The sequence below is a fragment of the Octopus bimaculoides genome, chromosome 6, assembly GCF_001194135.2.
Source record: "Octopus bimaculoides isolate UCB-OBI-ISO-001 chromosome 6, ASM119413v2, whole genome shotgun sequence".
In the NCBI taxonomy this organism is placed as follows: Eukaryota; Metazoa; Mollusca; class Cephalopoda; order Octopoda; family Octopodidae; genus Octopus; species Octopus bimaculoides.
The window spans coordinates 42,354,565-42,372,126 of record NC_068986.1 but is presented as its reverse complement, the minus strand read 5'-3'; the positions used below and the strand labels follow the sequence as shown (position 1 = coordinate 42,372,126).

The window sequence follows — 17,562 nt, the reverse complement described above, 5'->3', positions numbered from 1 at the left end:
ATATTCCTTATTTCTCTTATTTTTATTTGTTTCAGTGATTTGACTGCGGCCATGCTGGAGTACTACCTTTAGTCGTACAAATTGACTCCAAGATTTATTCTTTGTAAGCCTAGTACTTATTCTGTTGTTCCCTTTTGCCGAATCCCTATGCTACGGGGACGTAAACACATCAACATCGGCCATCAAGCGATGGCTGGGCAACAACACAGACACACAAATACATACACACACACACACTAACCCCCACACAAATACACAAATACACAAATACACAAATACACACATACACACATACATAGATATATATCTAAATTCAAAAACTGAACTCTTTGGAGCATGTCCACATGTCACAAAATACCTGTTACGATTTAGGGCCCCGAAGATCACGGCTAGAATCCACATTTCTACTATGTTCCTGCACAAATTATCCCATGTTTTAACCTCCATTAGTTTTTAATTTTTTATATATATATTTTCATTTTTTTCTTTTTTCCTTTTTAATTGTGCGAGTGTGCACGTGTGTGTACATGTATATGTGTGTATATATGTCTATTTTTATATGTATGTATATGAGTGTAACTCATATACATACATGTGTGCAATTTTCAGCCATATGTACGATTTTCATGCACACACTTCCTTCACTTATATGGGTATGCATATATTTGTATATGTGCGGGTGTAGGTGTGTGATGGGAGTGTATATATATATGTGTGTGTGTGTGTGTGTGTGGTATGTGTATGTGTGTGCGTGTGTGCGTATCTGTGTGTATGTATGCGGGAGTAAGAATGTATGTGTATATATATATATATATACGTATATTTATACGTATAAAGGTGTCAATGTATAGGTATTATGTTACGTGTATGCATGTAAGCACCTATGTGTATATGAGGATGAGGTTGCGTACATATATACATATACATATATATACATGTGCGCGTGTGTATGGATAGTCTATGTCTGAGTACGTACATACATATATGCTTGTTTGTGTGTGTGTGTGTGTGTGTATGTACGTATACATGTTTGTGTGAGTGTGTACGGATGTAGACGTTATGTTTATGTATTGTGAGAATATGGTTGTATATAGGTGTATATTTATATATATTTGTATATATATATATGTATATATATATATATATATATATATATATATATATATATATTTATATATGGGTATATATTTATGTATATATATATTATTATATTTTTCTTTTTTCTTTTTTTCTTTTTCCACCTATTAGAGTTACTTCCCTTATATTTAACTATTTTTCGTAGCGTCTTTTGTCATTGATAGCCGACGAGAACGTATCGTAGATCTTCGCTCCGGCATTCGAGACTCCGAGTACTATAATTCTAATTACAACATATATAAATAATCCTCTATTTCTCTATAATCGAGGTCTCATTCTCTTGTTGTTACATTTTATTATTATTATTATTATTATTATTATTATTATTATCATCATCATCATCATCATCATCATCATCATCATCATCATCATCATCATCATCATCATCATCATCATCATCATCATCATATATACTAATAAGCTGCATAGCATTACCTTTAATTCTTTAATTTACATAACAGTGGTGCCCCATCATGACCGCAGCTTTGAAGCTGAACCAATTTAAAGATTTAAAGATTTATACCGCTTTACATAGACCAAAATATGTTTCAATTGCACCGATTAGTAACCGTTGCAATTACAACTCTACAATAAAACCGGTGTAGTTTTTAAGGGTCTTAACCTGATATTCTTCGATTTGGCCGTTTAAATCTCCATTCCTACCTTTCTTATAAGCAGATTTGTTTATAGTACTAGATATTAGATCTGCATCATTAAAATTACTGTTTAAATCAGATTCATTATTTGACTTATTAAACATAATTTTATCCTTATGTCCCGCTTTCCTAAGTGCTAAGTTATAATAGTCTTCATTAACTTTGAAAATATTCTCATTAGCAGATAATTTAGTTATTCTAGACTAAATGTTCTTTATTAATAAGTCTATTACTGATTTGGAATGATTACTGCCAATATTTATATATCTCAAGCTTTCAATAGGTGTATGAAAGGGTTTATAGATTCTGTTTTCAATCTCCAATGTAACATTTAGGAAATTAAGTCATGTTCATCTTCTATCGTTATAGATAGCCCTATATTTTTAAAGAATCTAAAAAATTTGTTTCTATATTTTTTCTAGCATTCTACTGGATGTGTTTACAATTAAAAAATGCATCATCTCTATAAAAACCTCCTGCTATTTCAGGGAATTTCTTATTTAGAGAAAAAATATATATATAAATTCCCACGAAATCAGTAACCTGTGCCGAATCCGTAGAACCCATACTTATATTATGTCAAACATATCCGGTCTATCCTTTCTAATCCAATATTTATTCTCAAATTTAATGATAGATTTTCTAACCGCCAAAATAACATCTATTTCATCACGAGTTATTTCCAAATTTTCCTCTGCAAACATCGGCGCCATATTAAGTAGTATTGAGTTTATAGAATCATAGTAATTTGAAATATCTATCTGGATAAATTTAGTTTCATCTTTATGTTGTCTTTGTGTAATCACTTCATATGAACTGGACCAAAGATTTAGCTTTATTATGTTTCTATGTTTCAGTATATATTTATCTAATAGGAATTTACTAATTTTGCCAAGATCAGATTTAGAGGGATATATAAGTCTAACACTTGGATTTGTATCAAAGTTGTGTCGGTGTTTATATATATATATATATATATATATATATATATATATATATATATATATATATATATATATATAGGCTTTGCTTCTATTTAGCTTTGATAGATTTTAACATTTTAGCCTTCCGCTAAACTCAATTACCAAGGCTTCCCCACTGACTCTAAATGAAATACGTCCACAAGAGCTGAATTGGCTAAGGCTTCAAGGATTTCGATAAAAATGAAGTAAACACGAGTAAGTATATCTATAGGGCACCAGAACTCCAAAAGTTGCTATTTCATGCTTTCCATGTGTTTTTACGAAGCATTTATTTAAGACAAGAAGGAACTGCCTCTATCTTTAAATTACACAAAATTTAATGTTCTCTCATTTAAACGAAAATCTGGCTAATGCTGAAAATTTCAATTTCAAATACATAAGACATGCTGTATACCACGAGGATATTTGCATACCTCTATCAAAATCTAGCGACCTAAAGAAGGAAGATTCCCTTAAAAGAGCGATAATAGATAGAATACAAGTAAAAAAATATTTTAAAATATCTATCTTACCTGCTGCAAGTTTGTAGATCCCACCACCGCTGATGATAGCAATAGCTAATAACTTCGCAATTGTTAAAACGTTTTGAACTGTTGTCGCTACTCGAACACTCCATGCATTTATAAATGCAATAAGTACTAGAAATATGGAAAAGAAAATTAACATACAGTTGTTCAATCAATAACATTCACAGCTTAAATTGTGGGAAATATATTTTCTCTCAATTTAAAGATCATTTAGATAATTTACAAACTTATGTACTCGTGGTAATGAGTAAAAGCAAAATACTAGAGAGATTAAGATTGAACCTTTGGTACACAAAGACTGTATTCATATTCACAGCATATATTTTGCGATGGTACAGGACCGGACATACGTACATACATAATACATGCATTATATCACCTGAGCCAGCTGGAGGAAAGTAGGAAGTGCAGGGCTCTATACAGAAGCTCATAATAAAATGATTCAGGATAAAAAAAAAGCAGTAAAAGATCGCAGGGACTTAACTGTAGCGCAGTTTGACTACCAGAAGGGTTTTAATAGTATACCACATGGGTGGATCATCAAGGTTTTACAGTTGGACATAGTCCTACAACCACTAGTGAGTGATACTGAACGCCTGACCAAGACTTGGTACACCGCTTTGCTCTTTAGGAGTGATAAAGAGCAAACTGAATCTGATAGCATTCACTATCTAGAAGGTATCTTTCAAGGTGATAGCCTGTCAGTGTTGCTTTTACCCCTCTTATTAAACCCACAATCATACTGGCTCACAAAGCATAGTGGCTATAGAGATGGATCCAAAAGTAGTATCTCCTATCTTTTCTTTCTCGACAAACTGGAATTGAATGGGTCAAATATCAACCACATGAAAAAAAATCAATTAGACCTAATGATCCTATTTTACTCCAGACGCTAGATTGAAATATGGTACGTTCAAATGTGTACTTTTGGCAATAAGGCGTGGAAATGTAACCTCCTCTAATAACCTAAAAACTAATGGCTTGGTGTAACAACCTCTACTGTCAGGTGATAATTATAGGTCTTGGACAGGTTGAGAATGCAGATATGATGGACACATAAATAAGTAGAAGGCCAGGAACGAATACCTCAAAAGAGTAAAGAGAATGTGGTCATCAGAACTCTCAGCTTACAACAAGCATGTTGCTCACAACACCTTTGCAGTGCCTGCCTTTCCCCACGCCTACGTTTGGCCTTCCGAAATGGTCATTACAAGAACTCAATAAGAAAGATGTTCAAACTCGCAAGCTGCTCAGTGTAACATGAAACTTCAACGTCAATGAAGATGTAGACAGGCTATACTTCCTACGCAAAGATGGTAGTCTCAAATCTATTGATGTCATATGAAGCACGGATTGTGACACCGAAACCATATCTACAGTAGTGAAAAAAGCCCAGTGACTATCTTGCTCAAATTTGTGACCATTAAATCAATAACATAATTACAGTAGCCAATGAACTTGAAGAGAGGTATGAAATAAGAGCTGATACAAATCTCTCCCTAAGGAGAGCATTGGTAGAATCGAATTTATCAGAACAAAATACAAAAATAAGTCAGTTCACTGAATAGATAGTACATAGGTACTTGCACGAATAACACAAACCATAGTAGGAATTGATCATATCAAAAGCTCAGTTTGGAATACCGACAAGTTTATGGCATCCCATTTCGAACGATACGTCCAGGCAATTCAAGAAGAGATCACCCACCACCAAGTACCTACAGCATAAAAAAGCAGAAAACATTGACATGCAACAAATGTAGGCTATGGAAAACCAAGACTAAAGTCGTCAATCACATTATTGGCAACTGCGAGAGAATGTTTTCAAGATATTATCTTCCCATGAGGCATGATACGGTGGCCTGAATAGTCTGGAAAGGGATAAAGGTTAAAGATCTCCTTTGGTCGTGAATGAGTGAATGACCATGGGGTTGCAGCTAGAAAGTTCCCTCTGAGGAACAAATCCGAGGAAGGTTGTTTATACATACATGCCAGCCTCCCCTCTCCACGCCACCGATGTTATCCAGGGGAAAGGCAAAGGCTGATACAGTTCGGCACCAGTAAAGTTGCAACTCATTTAGAGCTGAGTGAACTAGAGCAACGTAAAATAAAGTGTCTTGCTCAAGAACACAACACACAGCCCGGTGTATATTGAGACCGATGGGTCAAAAAAATAATGGTGGAACTTAAAAATTAGAACAGCCTCCAAATTAAAGCACCACCGGCCAGATATTGTTAAACCCACAAGAAAAAGATGTTCTATTGCGGAAATCAGCTACCCTCAGGACACCAATGTAGTTAAAAAAATACAAGAGAAAGAGTACATCGATGGAACATTGATAAGGGATTTTCAAATCCATTACTCAAGATACTCTTTCAACTTCATACCTGTTACTATTGGAGCAACAGGATATATACAAACCCGTTTAGAGCAAAGTATGGCTGAACTTGGGCTCTTGGGAAGAGAACGCAGATTCTTAATTCGTACATTACAAATGATTACGATATCTGGGACTATAAAAGTCTACAAGACCTTCATAAAATTTAAAGGATGATGAATAAAACAAGATGCTTTCTTCAAAACCTTGCTACGAAGCAGGTGGCAGGCCAAAATATTTTCTGCATACATACGCATTGCCCTATTTCTCTAAAGTCATCTTGACTGTTGTTTTGATGTCCTCGTTATAGAGTTTAATGCTATCGCTTTCAGAACTGATCTCCGACCCTATTGTTTCTTGTTTTGCGAAAAACAGACAAACAAAAACTAAACGTTATTTACTATACAGAAATCAACAATTTCATTGCACGTATACCAACTATATTACTTATACAATTGAATAAAATTACAACAATCTAAAACCTGGTCATAGACCTGATCGCCACAAACTTAATGTTTACTGAAAAAAATAACCTTTGCCATAAATATCGATGCAAAAATTGAAATTGTTTCTTTGGAGAAAAGTAATGGATGGATGTATGTTTTAATATTCGCAAATCACGTAGCAGGTTACAAAAAATATCTTCTTACATGGGAACAGAGCCACACATTTATCATAGAGGAGTATAGTAGAAAAAGTATAGCGGTTTAATCCATTAAGCATTTATAGAACTCCGGAAATAAAACCAGTTCTAATAGGATTAAACGTGAACATAAACACGACTAAATATTATAACGTATCTAATATGATAGTCTACAATTAATAAACACAGCAATAAGTGCATTGTAATATTATAAGATTACAATGCACTTGTCTCTGCATTTAATTATATCTTAAACTGGTTCAAGGTTTCAAATTATCAGCCTATAATAATGAATTCTCATGCAAGCACAAAGCTATACTTCATAAGTGAGGGACATAATCAACTGAATCGACCTCGGAAGGATAAAAGGCATTGTTGACTAGATGTAAATTTAGAAAATATCTGAAAGAAACTAAACTCTCTGATACATTTAATAAACCATCCTTTCTCTGGTTAAGATAATTTTTTAGGCAATAGCCGTTTGTTACCCTTTAAGTGACCGTTTTCAGAAACGTACTGTAAACATATTGGATGTCTGCAATAGCATCTCACATATTCTGAAACCTATGGATCACTCCATCAATTGTTCTGGTCCCTCCTACAGCCTCGCCAACATTATGGTCCAAAGGTGAACCAGAAACTCAGTAAACTAAGGCTCATCTTCCTATCAGGAATCTCGACCCTAAATGCTATGAATAATCATCTTAATTCCTGTAATTATGACAACCGTCCTGACACGCCACACCTTTCACCTCACAAGCTTGTCTGTTTTGTTTCTTGATAACATATGTAGAGCTGCTGAACATTTTCTGGGTTTTAAGGTATCCCGGAAGGCCTGATTTGCAGCATTCAGAGTTCTTTTACAGGGCTTAGGAAAAAACTGAATGACTGCTGCAATAAGTGCGTGAGTCTGAAAGAGGAATATGTTGAATAAAATCATAAATAATTGATCCCCCAATATTTTCATTTACTCAAAGCCAAGAACTTTCAGCGCTCCTTCGTACATTCCATATGTTTATGTGCGATACACTGGTTATCTCATACCACACTACAAGTCTGGCCATTCTACGTCCCTCCTACCACCTTTTACATCAACTACACTTAATTTATTCCATCTTTCTGCCAGACTCACGAACCGACTACATTTCTCTCAGCATTCTTTCTTCACATCGTATCCTCACTTCTTATTCAGTTCGTTTGCTTCCTCATTCCTTTCTGCAGGCTACGGCTTGACCTCTTTGTTGGAAGATCTTTGTTGGAACCGTCAAATTTCTATACTCCTTATAGCAGCTAATATTGTGGTGGTTATGCTTTCTAATGTCATTAACAATGTAAGAGAAGTAATCTTAAATGAATACTAAAACCACTTTTCAGCCTCTACCTAACAGAAGTTTATAATTGGATAGTTTTCGCTTTACTATCCTCTTGAGCTCTCTTCATATCGTTCCATACACAAGAATCTCACCTCATATACTGTCATTTCTCTCGCTATTCTTACTACTGTTAATGCTATGACCGCTACTCCCTAGAGCTGGCTGCATTTGTGTCACCACCACATAGAGACTCTAATATCAAATTCACTCTACAATACTCCTCTTGTTACGCGTATTTTCTATCCATGAGGTCCCACATTTTCCAGCACACCAATCCTTCATCCTCTGAACTTTATCCTGCAGGAATCCCTTCCATATCCATGCTTTTCTGCAACCGTTAACCTTTAAATATGCGATAAGGACATCTACAGTATCACCCTATCCGGTAACAGGTTTCTTGCGAAGATGATGGGTGCAGCTCCTTCTCCTAGAACATGCCAATAACAAACCATATCTAGGATCCTATGAATCTAAAGAATATAGGGCTCACAATTATCAATTTTCGGTTGTAAGTGAATAAATGTGGCATTTATAGAAATTCATCTAATAGTTTCTTCAATATTCATCTGCCTTCAAATAATAAACAATATTATTCCTACACTACATGTTTTTAAAATCCTTTACAGCCAGATTTTTGTTATATATTGTGTATATTTAATGAAACTATTTTCAGTTTTGTCAGGTTGTTTCCACCTCTCATTGGTTTTAAAATCAATATTATAAATTTCACGTTCAATGTTCTTATCACTATCACCACTTATTTCGATTCTTAAATGCTTTTACTCACACGTGTCTATAGTAACGTGACTAGTTTTATTCTAAGAAAACATAATCCATCTGTTCACTCTTTTACTGGTTCCAACCAGCTGAACGTCATCATATTGGAACACTGTCATGTTTAGGAAATAAAACCTGAATAAGAGGTATTTCTTTGACACTACGAATTCAAATACGAATTTACATTAATTTACATTAATTCTAACGCATCGAATATTATGATATTTCTGATCAAAAGGAAAATTAATGGATGTTAATGGATTGAGACGACGAAGTGACAGATATCTTTCACCAGATTATATGAAAGTGTGATAAACAAATATGACAAGCAGTTAGGTCTTCTAATACATGCAGTTTGCATAAATAGCAATAATAATGATAATAATAAAAACAACATCGAAAAATACCTTAGGAATGAGAACCCAGGTTCGAAATTTCCTCAAGGCACCTGATGAAGGCTGGAGGGTATATCAGCCGAAACGTTGTATTAACAACAAATAAGATGTAGACAAATATCCGTCAATTGTAAATAATGTAAATAATGTACATAATTCCTCATCTCTTAAACATAGAACTGAATAATAATAATAATAATAATAATAATAATAATAATAATAATAATAATAATAATAATAATAATAATAATAATAATAATAATAATAATAATAATAATGATAATAATAATAAATTTGCATAAATATGAGAAGGGTAGAAAGGAGTATGATAAATAAAGTAAAACAAAAGATAAATACTGTCATACCATACAGGCAGACGGAAAACATAACACAAAGAAGGAATCTTCTCCGAGCCATTGCACTACTTGCTGAGGAGAAATTACAACTTAAGAAAACAAAAAATAGTGAAGCAAAAGAACCATGGTGGAAACGACGCATTGAAAGGGACATAATGTGGGTAAAACAAGATCTAGGAAAAATTGAGCAATAGTTAAGAGAAAACTGGAAAAATGGGGAAAAGGCCGACCGAGAAAAATCAGAGAAGAAATATAAAATACGGAAGAACGAGTTTGATGCAGTAATAGAACAGTTAAAACAGAGGATCATGGCAAAAAGCCAGTTCAGAAGATTTGTGAACAGAAATAATCAGCTCGAGGGGAACAGATTGTTCAAAAATAATGCGAAGCAATTCTTCCGAACGTTAGAAAGAGACAATGGGGAAAATGTTGCTCCTGATGTAAATCAAGCCAATGAGTTCTGGAGCGGATCATGGGGAAACAATGTGGTGCATAAAAGGGATGCAATGTGGATAGGAACCATCAAGATAGAATTACAAGGAGGAAAGAAACAAAGGAATATAGTCATAAGCACGGGTGACGTGAAAGAACAAGTGGGTAAAGTACCTAACTGGAAAGCCTCCGGACTAGAGGAGATTCATGGCTTTTGGCTGAAGAGATGCCACGCGGTGCATGAAAGACTAGCAGCCCAATTGAATGAGGTATGTCCAGAAAGGTACAGTCCCCGCGTGGATGGTGACTGGAAGGACAACACTTATATTGAAAGATAGAAGAAAGGGGAATATTGTGTTAAACTACCGTCCCATAGCATACCTAAACCATAGTCTGGAAGATACTTGCTGGAATATGTGCGGCAAAGACATACACTTTCATGGCACAGGAAGAAATACTACCAAGAGAACAAAAAGGATGTAGGAAGAATTCTCAGAGTACCAAGGATCACCAGGTCATCGATAAAACAGTTTTGTGGCATTCAAGAAAACATCATACAAACATGTCTATGGCTTGGATTGGCTTTAAGAAGGCATATGATATGATGCCGCATTCTTGGATCGCTGAATTGCCTGCAGATGCTTGGTTTTACTGAAACATAGCAAATTTTCTGATGCATAGCATGAAAGAGAGGAAAACCAAATTGTACTCAAGTAATGTATTCCTTGGAGAAGCTAATATTAAAAGGGGAATCTTCCAAGGTGACTCGTTTCCTCTGTTACTATTTGCAATTGCACTAATACCCATGACAATGATACTTAGGAAAGTTAAGATGGGTTACCGATGTGGGAAGAAAGGCCAATCATTGAACCATCTTCTGTTTATAGATGACCTGAAATTGTTTGAGACATCTGAAAAACAGATAGATTCCTTAACCAAAACAGTCCAGAAGTGTGGTAGGGACATCGGTATGGAATTGCTCAGTACTTAATATGAAAAGAGGGAAGAGAGCAGCCTGCAGAGGATTGTGGTTACCATCAGGAGAGACAATGGGTAAACCCGACGATAGTGGGTATAGATATTTAGGGATTTTGGAGCTGGATGACACTCTTCACAGAGAAATGAAAGTCAAAATCAGCGAGACGTATCAAAAAAGGGTGGAGATTGTGTTGAAATTCAACTTGAATGCCAAAAATTTGATTACCGCAATGAATATCTGGGCAGTTATGGTGGTCAGATATAGTGCGTCCATCCTCAAATGGACGAAGGAGGAAATATCAACATTGGATGGAATGATGAGAAAGTTGATGACGCTGCATGGAGTTACACCCTAAAGCAAACGTGAACAAACTGTATATGAAAATAAAGAATGGTGGTAGAGGAATAATTAGTATAGACCATTGTATAAGGAGTGAAAGGAGAACGCTTGCCGAGTATTTGATAAATACTGATGATGACCTGCTGCAATATGCCGCGAAAGATATGGGTGTAAATGCAGATGAAATGATGGGCAAGGAAGAGTTTGACCAAAGAACTGAAAAGAAGAGAAAAGAAGACCTTCTTGAAATGAGAATTTTTGAACTGTTTGAAAGGAATACACAGAACGTTAAAGATATTACAGCACCGTGGTCATGGCTTGAGCAAGGTGATCTAAAGGGTACCACCGAAATCCTGATCATTTCTGTACAAGACCAAGCTCTCGCTACCAATTTAGTGAAGTATATAACATCTATAAAACTTCTGACACCCAGAAATGCAGACTGTGGAAAGAGTATGGAAAATGTAACCCACTCTTTAAGTGGATGTGAGAGCCTTGCACAAAAAAAAATTACAAGCGCCGCCACGATAAAATGTGTATGCATCTTCATTGGCTCTCATGCCGTAAATACCAATATGAAGTAACAAAGAACTGGTATGAGCATGTACCAAGTAAAGTTATGCTGGAGGATGGAAAAGTAACGACACTCTGGGACTATGATTTTCAGACAGATCGTGTAATCGAACACCGTCTGCAGGATATTGTCATATTGAATAACACAGACAAATAGTAGTAGTAGTAGTAGTAGTAGTAGTAGTAGTAGTAGTAGTAGTAGTAGTAGTAAACTTACACATCGTAGCAATAGTGATGAGCTTGACCACAGAATCTGGCGGGTCGCAATTTTCGTAAAAAGGTTTTGCAGCGTATGTTCCCAATGATAAACTTATTACAGCAAACATAGTTGGTCGGATAATGAATAGACCAACCCAGTCAAATAGAAAACATGGTATTCGGCCGAAAATCTTGCCCAGTGGACTGTAAGCGAATAGGAAGTAGGCGTGTTCTGCTCCAGATTTCGGCACACATGTTCCAAGTTCGGCATAACTTAAAGCTCCTGTAAAAAAAAAAAAAAAAATAAATAAAGGATACACGCATACCTACATACCATATCATATACAAATACATACATATATATATATATATATATATATATATATATATATATATATATATATATATATATATATATATATATATATCCATGTCTCAGAGATAGAGGGGAGAAGATAGAGGGGGAGAGAGGAAAGAGAGAGAGAGGGAGGATACATAGATGGATAAATGGAAATAATGTAAACAAAATATTTCGATGCTGTATTTTTTCTTGTATAAGACCCCAAAGTGCTTATTACCAATTATGAAGAAGTGTAATGTATATTCATATTCTGTGTCTGCAGCAAATTCTGTATGATGGCATTATTACTAATATCGGGAATTTCTCATAACGATCTTCAGCGCACACTTTTGTAATTGGTGAAGTCAGACTTAAGACAGCGGCCTGTCAAGTGATGTGTGACATCACTATTGATGTGTATATTAATCCATGAAGTATACAGAAAATTCATTCCACAGTCGGTGTCAGAAAGAAAACTGATATAGGCATTCGGATGACGGACATGTGAATATAAAGCTTAGTGTAACTTGGACTGTATATTTCATGTTTTTGTAATTTTGTAAAGAGAGTATATTTCATAAATCGAGGGTATTTGATCATATGACATCCCTTCTTTTCTGAAGCTATTAACTTCAAATGGAATTGGCTTCGACCAGTAGTCCAGTCTAAGTTGCAGAATCGGAACTTCATCATAGTATCCTGTATTCTACGGTCCATGATCGATATAAAAATATTTATAGGTTTCGTATTCAAAAATCACTTCAATAAGTCAGAGAAAAATAAACTTATCCAATTACTTAAGGATATCCAGCCCTACGACATTCTATGTCAACTGTAATAAGACATTATGTATATAAACACATATGATAGGACATATTGTAGTGGACAGTGTTATGCAGATAACACTGTGAAACATGAACTTTGTCCTTGGGTATCGACTGTTATTTCTTATTTGCTTATCCCTAGAAACTTTGATAAATGGTTCATATTACCTTCAAACTTTGCTCTTGTTACCTTTATTCAAACCCCAAAGAATCCCTCTCAACATATGGCTATGATGCTCCTCCGCTACTCCTGCTCATGATCAGAGATGTATACATTGTCAGCCACTAAGAGACATGTTCAAGTGGTTAAGATCAAGAAACTGACAAGCAAATCAATGGTATCGAGCAGAATATTCGCTATAGCGATATTCCTGCTTCAGTAACTCAGAGCTGAATCTGTCTGAAATGTAATGGAAAATAGGGGAGTTTCAAAACATTGATGTCCAGGTCACAAAACCTATGGGCAAAGACATTCCGGATTTTACCATAGTTTTGTCCTTTTTCCATTTTTGTTATTAAGGATTACATGGTCTAATATGTCCCTTTGATTTTGAAGACAATATGTGATTTGAGAGACATTTGGCTGTTATTTCTAAAAACAGTTGAACGAGACTACAGAGAAGTTCCCTCGTTGTTTCGTGGTATTTATATTATTGATCATGGAAGCATGAATAGAAAAGTAGCTGTTAGCTAAACATTGAATTAGTCACGATAAATTTTCGAGTTCAGTTTTCTTATCTGTTAACCGTATTCACTACAGTGGACGATGATCCAAAAAAACAAATTGAACAAATGCATCCATCTTTGAAACAAGTTTACACATCTGAGACTTGGATACTTTACAGCTTCAACTTCTTTAAAAAGGAAGGATGTGTTTGTTTTTGTATCGAGCCTAGTACTTGGCTCGGAGTTTATTTCATAGAAGCAAGAATGATGAGAAGCAAATTCTAACACTGAAAGAATCTGAACTCAGAATGTAAATAACCATAGCTAAATCCCATAAAGCATTATATTTTTGCTGCTTGAAAAGTACATTTCTTTCCTGATAGCACTAATTTCTGAAAAGAAAGCAGAAATATGTGACGTAGTTGTTTCACGACTTCTAAATCTTCCAGTAAAAGTAAGACAGGACTCGCAAAATTGACGACTCATAATATCCTGGAAGAAGAAAAAGAAATCATTTGAAAATTCTTACCAAATGTTGCCAGTACTCCACACCCTGTCCACACAATCAAACTAAGAGCAACAGACCCTGAATTCGAAAGGACTCCTTTCGGTGAAATGAAAATTCCAGAACCTGCAATGAAATAGAAAGTGGAGAGCTAGTGAATAGTTATATAACAAATTTCATTAAGCGTTAACTAATAAAGTCTGAGATTTTGTTCGAATTTGTTTAAACAGGATGGTTGTTTATTGATATTATTTTAAACCATATTGCTCCGACAGTTTATATAGCTACGAAGTAAGGTTAGCCGCCTGCTAGCTTAACTAAACCTTTCACACTTTAATAATCTAATGATGTATTTTCTCGTCTGTTAAACAAGCGTTGTAGTGCAAAAGTTAAATTACCGACAGGCGAAATTTGCAGTATAGGTTCAGTCCTAGATTAAGCCAATTGGTGCCACATACAGTGTTAATTCCATGCAGAAACGTATAATAGTCACCGTACACTGTGGGACTTAGTACATATTTAAATAAACCAACATTCGTCTTTTGTGTATATTCAATGAATCATCATCATCATCATCATCATCGTCATCGTTGTTGTAGTCGTTGTTGTTGCTGTTGCTGTCGTCGTCGTCATTATCATCGTATAGAATCCGTGATGTGCAATGGCAACATCGATTTTATCTTTCGCTATTTAATGAACATATCCTCAAGTTGATAATCTTTGTATTTCGAAGTCACATAATCTCCATTTCATATCTACAGTTACATCAGCAACATTTCTTTTTTGAAATCAACAGTTGCTGATTAAAAGTAACTTCAAATTTATTTTATTCAAGACAGATACATAAATGGTTGTTTTTGTTGTTGTTTTGTTGTTGTTGTTGTTGTTTTGTTAAGGGTATGTAGTTCCAGGCTAATCCCGATTAAACACAAAAAGCATCTCAGCCATGGTCATCCTTTCTTTTGATGGGTGTCTAGGACTACATTATCTAATCTGTCCTCTTTTGTGGGGTTTGAGTTGAGGGAGAATTGATTGCTATTTCAAACAGTTCGATTGATGTTAGAGGCTACTCTGACTGCTTCCTGCTGGAAGCCATTTTCACTATTTATACCAATAATCATTTATAAAAGGATAAATTTCTGCTGAAGATAAAAGAAAAGAAAAACAAAACAAGTCTTGTTACAAGTCACAGGAAAAGTATTTAATAAATACTAATGATCTGAGATGATCATTATAATTGATAATTTAATTCAATGAATTAGTCGCAAATTAAAACAGAAAAAAAATGACTTTATGTGAGCAACAATAGAATTTTCATAAATGTATGGTGCAATATTTAACAAAAAATAATAAACAAGCAAGCTTTCACATTTTACTCGAAAATATTTACTAATGAAATAATTAGACAATGAATTATCTGATAATTAGATAATGCTATTAACAGAAATATTTTTCTCTTTTTGCGTCGTCATATCCTTCGTAAAAAATATGTTTAAAATGTCATAGAAATAAATACGCTACCGATTATTTCATATTGTCTCGTAATTTAATCAGTAATAAGACATGTCACATTTCCAGTGTTTTCTGCCTGACATTTTTGGATGCATTGAGCATTTTATCTGGAACATCTCCCTTTTTTATCTGGAACATTCATAGTTCATCAGCTGGCCTAAGGTGTGTACCACCAGTCTCTTTCTTAACTTCTTTTACATCACTTAGTCCAAAATAGAAATTACTCATGCCACTGGCATCAGCTATGATTTTCTGCGTTAATCTAAAGGAGGTGCTTCTTGCATTCAGATCACTCTCATATAGAAAGGCACCAGAATTGGTGAGGAACTTAGCAGAAGAATGGGAAAATAAACGAGACAAATTAATTTGGTGCCTCTACCAGCTTAATCTGGAATTATGTAAGGCTGGTGAGGGTTTGCAGGACTAGAAGGATGCTAGCATCGACCCCGTGTTCAATAAGGCCATGAGGAATAAATGCAAGAACTATCGACAGATTTCTTTACTTATTGACTTATTGCAATGAAGAAGATTTTCGCAAGAAGATTATTGTATAGATTTAGTGAGAAAACAAGAATGGTTGTTCCTCATCTCAAGTATGTGTGAAAAAAATTAATTTGGATATGATATTCCGTCTCTGTCAACGCCAGGAGAAATGCGTGGAACAGGAAAAAACATTGAATTTCGTCTTCGATACAGGAAATAAGTCGAGCCAGTGGTAGGTGCTCAGAGAGTTTGGATGTCCTGAAATGTTTCACGGAAAATTTTCTCGAGCCCCTACACGCTGGCATGAGGGTTCGGATTGCGCAGCTGAATTCTGACCCTGTACAGTTTGATGTTATAGTGGCAGTCAAGCGGAGCTGTATCCTAGATTCAATATTATTTCCGCTCAGTCTGTCATTAATACTTGAGGTGATATACTGCACCTCAACTGCAAATTTGTATATACAGATAAGACTTGATGCTAACTTGTTTAAGGTATGAGGGTGTGCTGAAAAGTTCCTGGCTTTAAGAATATCGTGAAAGGCCTGATTGGAGGCATAACATTCCAAGTTATTTCACTGGTCTTAGAAAAACTGAAGGACCGCTGCAAAAAGTGTGTGAATTTGAGAGGGGAATATGTTGAGTCGGCAGAGTTGCTCGCGTGCTTAGCGTCATTTCGTCCGGCTTTACGTTCTGTGTTCAAGATCCTTCGAGGTCAAATTTACCTTTCATCATTTCGAGGTCGATAAATTAAGTACCATTTGAACACAAGGGTCGATGTAATCGACTTACACACCTTACACGAATTTGTTGACCTTGTGCCAAAATTTGAAACCAATATCAATGGACAGACTATAGTGATGTAAGGGCAGAATCGAAACAACATCACACAAAATATCTTTTCAGTATTTCATTACGTACGCTTATTTTCTGGACACAAATCCTGCAGAACCCGATTTTGCTTTTCATTTTTACGCTGTCCAAAATGTAATTACTTTCCAAGAGTTGGGGCACACTATATCTGACTATAACTATCAACCATACTAATGATCTTTGTGTCTATATTAGAAATAAATTTTTTGTAACAGGTAGAAAGTCGACAGAAAAAAATAACAAAAAAACATTTAGTAACGTCTCGTTACGCTCTGAGCTGCATTCCCGCTAATGTCAACTTAGTTTATCATCGTTCCAAGGATGATTGAATAAGTGCGTACCCTTCTGCCTATACTAAAAATGAACATTTCAGTTACACAGTCTACTCTTGTTTGAAATCTTATTGTAAATTTTTACCAGCGAGGGATTTTAGTCCATGGTAATTTTGATTCCTAATTGTATGACTATATTATAGTTACAGCAAGAAGTAACTGTTATATGTTAGAAGATCAGATGAAATTTATTTCCCGAAGTCACACGCCTATTCACTATGATATGAGATTATATGATATTATATACATACACACACACACACACACACACACACACACACACA

General features: G+C 35.1%; 1 protein-coding gene across 1 annotated transcript in view; it reads right to left on the bottom strand.

Moving 5' to 3' along the window:
- The window catches only part of LOC106868882 (b(0,+)-type amino acid transporter 1), a 161,028-nt gene that overhangs the window by 74,840 nt on the left and 68,626 nt on the right, over window positions 1–17,562 (bottom strand). Inside the window, exons 2-4 of the mRNA XM_052968702.1 lie at window positions 14,106–14,207; window positions 11,766–12,029; window positions 3,289–3,414 (exon numbers count right to left, since the gene is read on the bottom strand). Of these exons, the coding sequence (XP_052824662.1) occupies window positions 3,289–3,414; window positions 11,766–12,029; window positions 14,106–14,207 (492 nt within the window). The remainder of the gene's footprint in view (window positions 1–3,288; window positions 3,415–11,765; window positions 12,030–14,105; window positions 14,208–17,562) is intronic.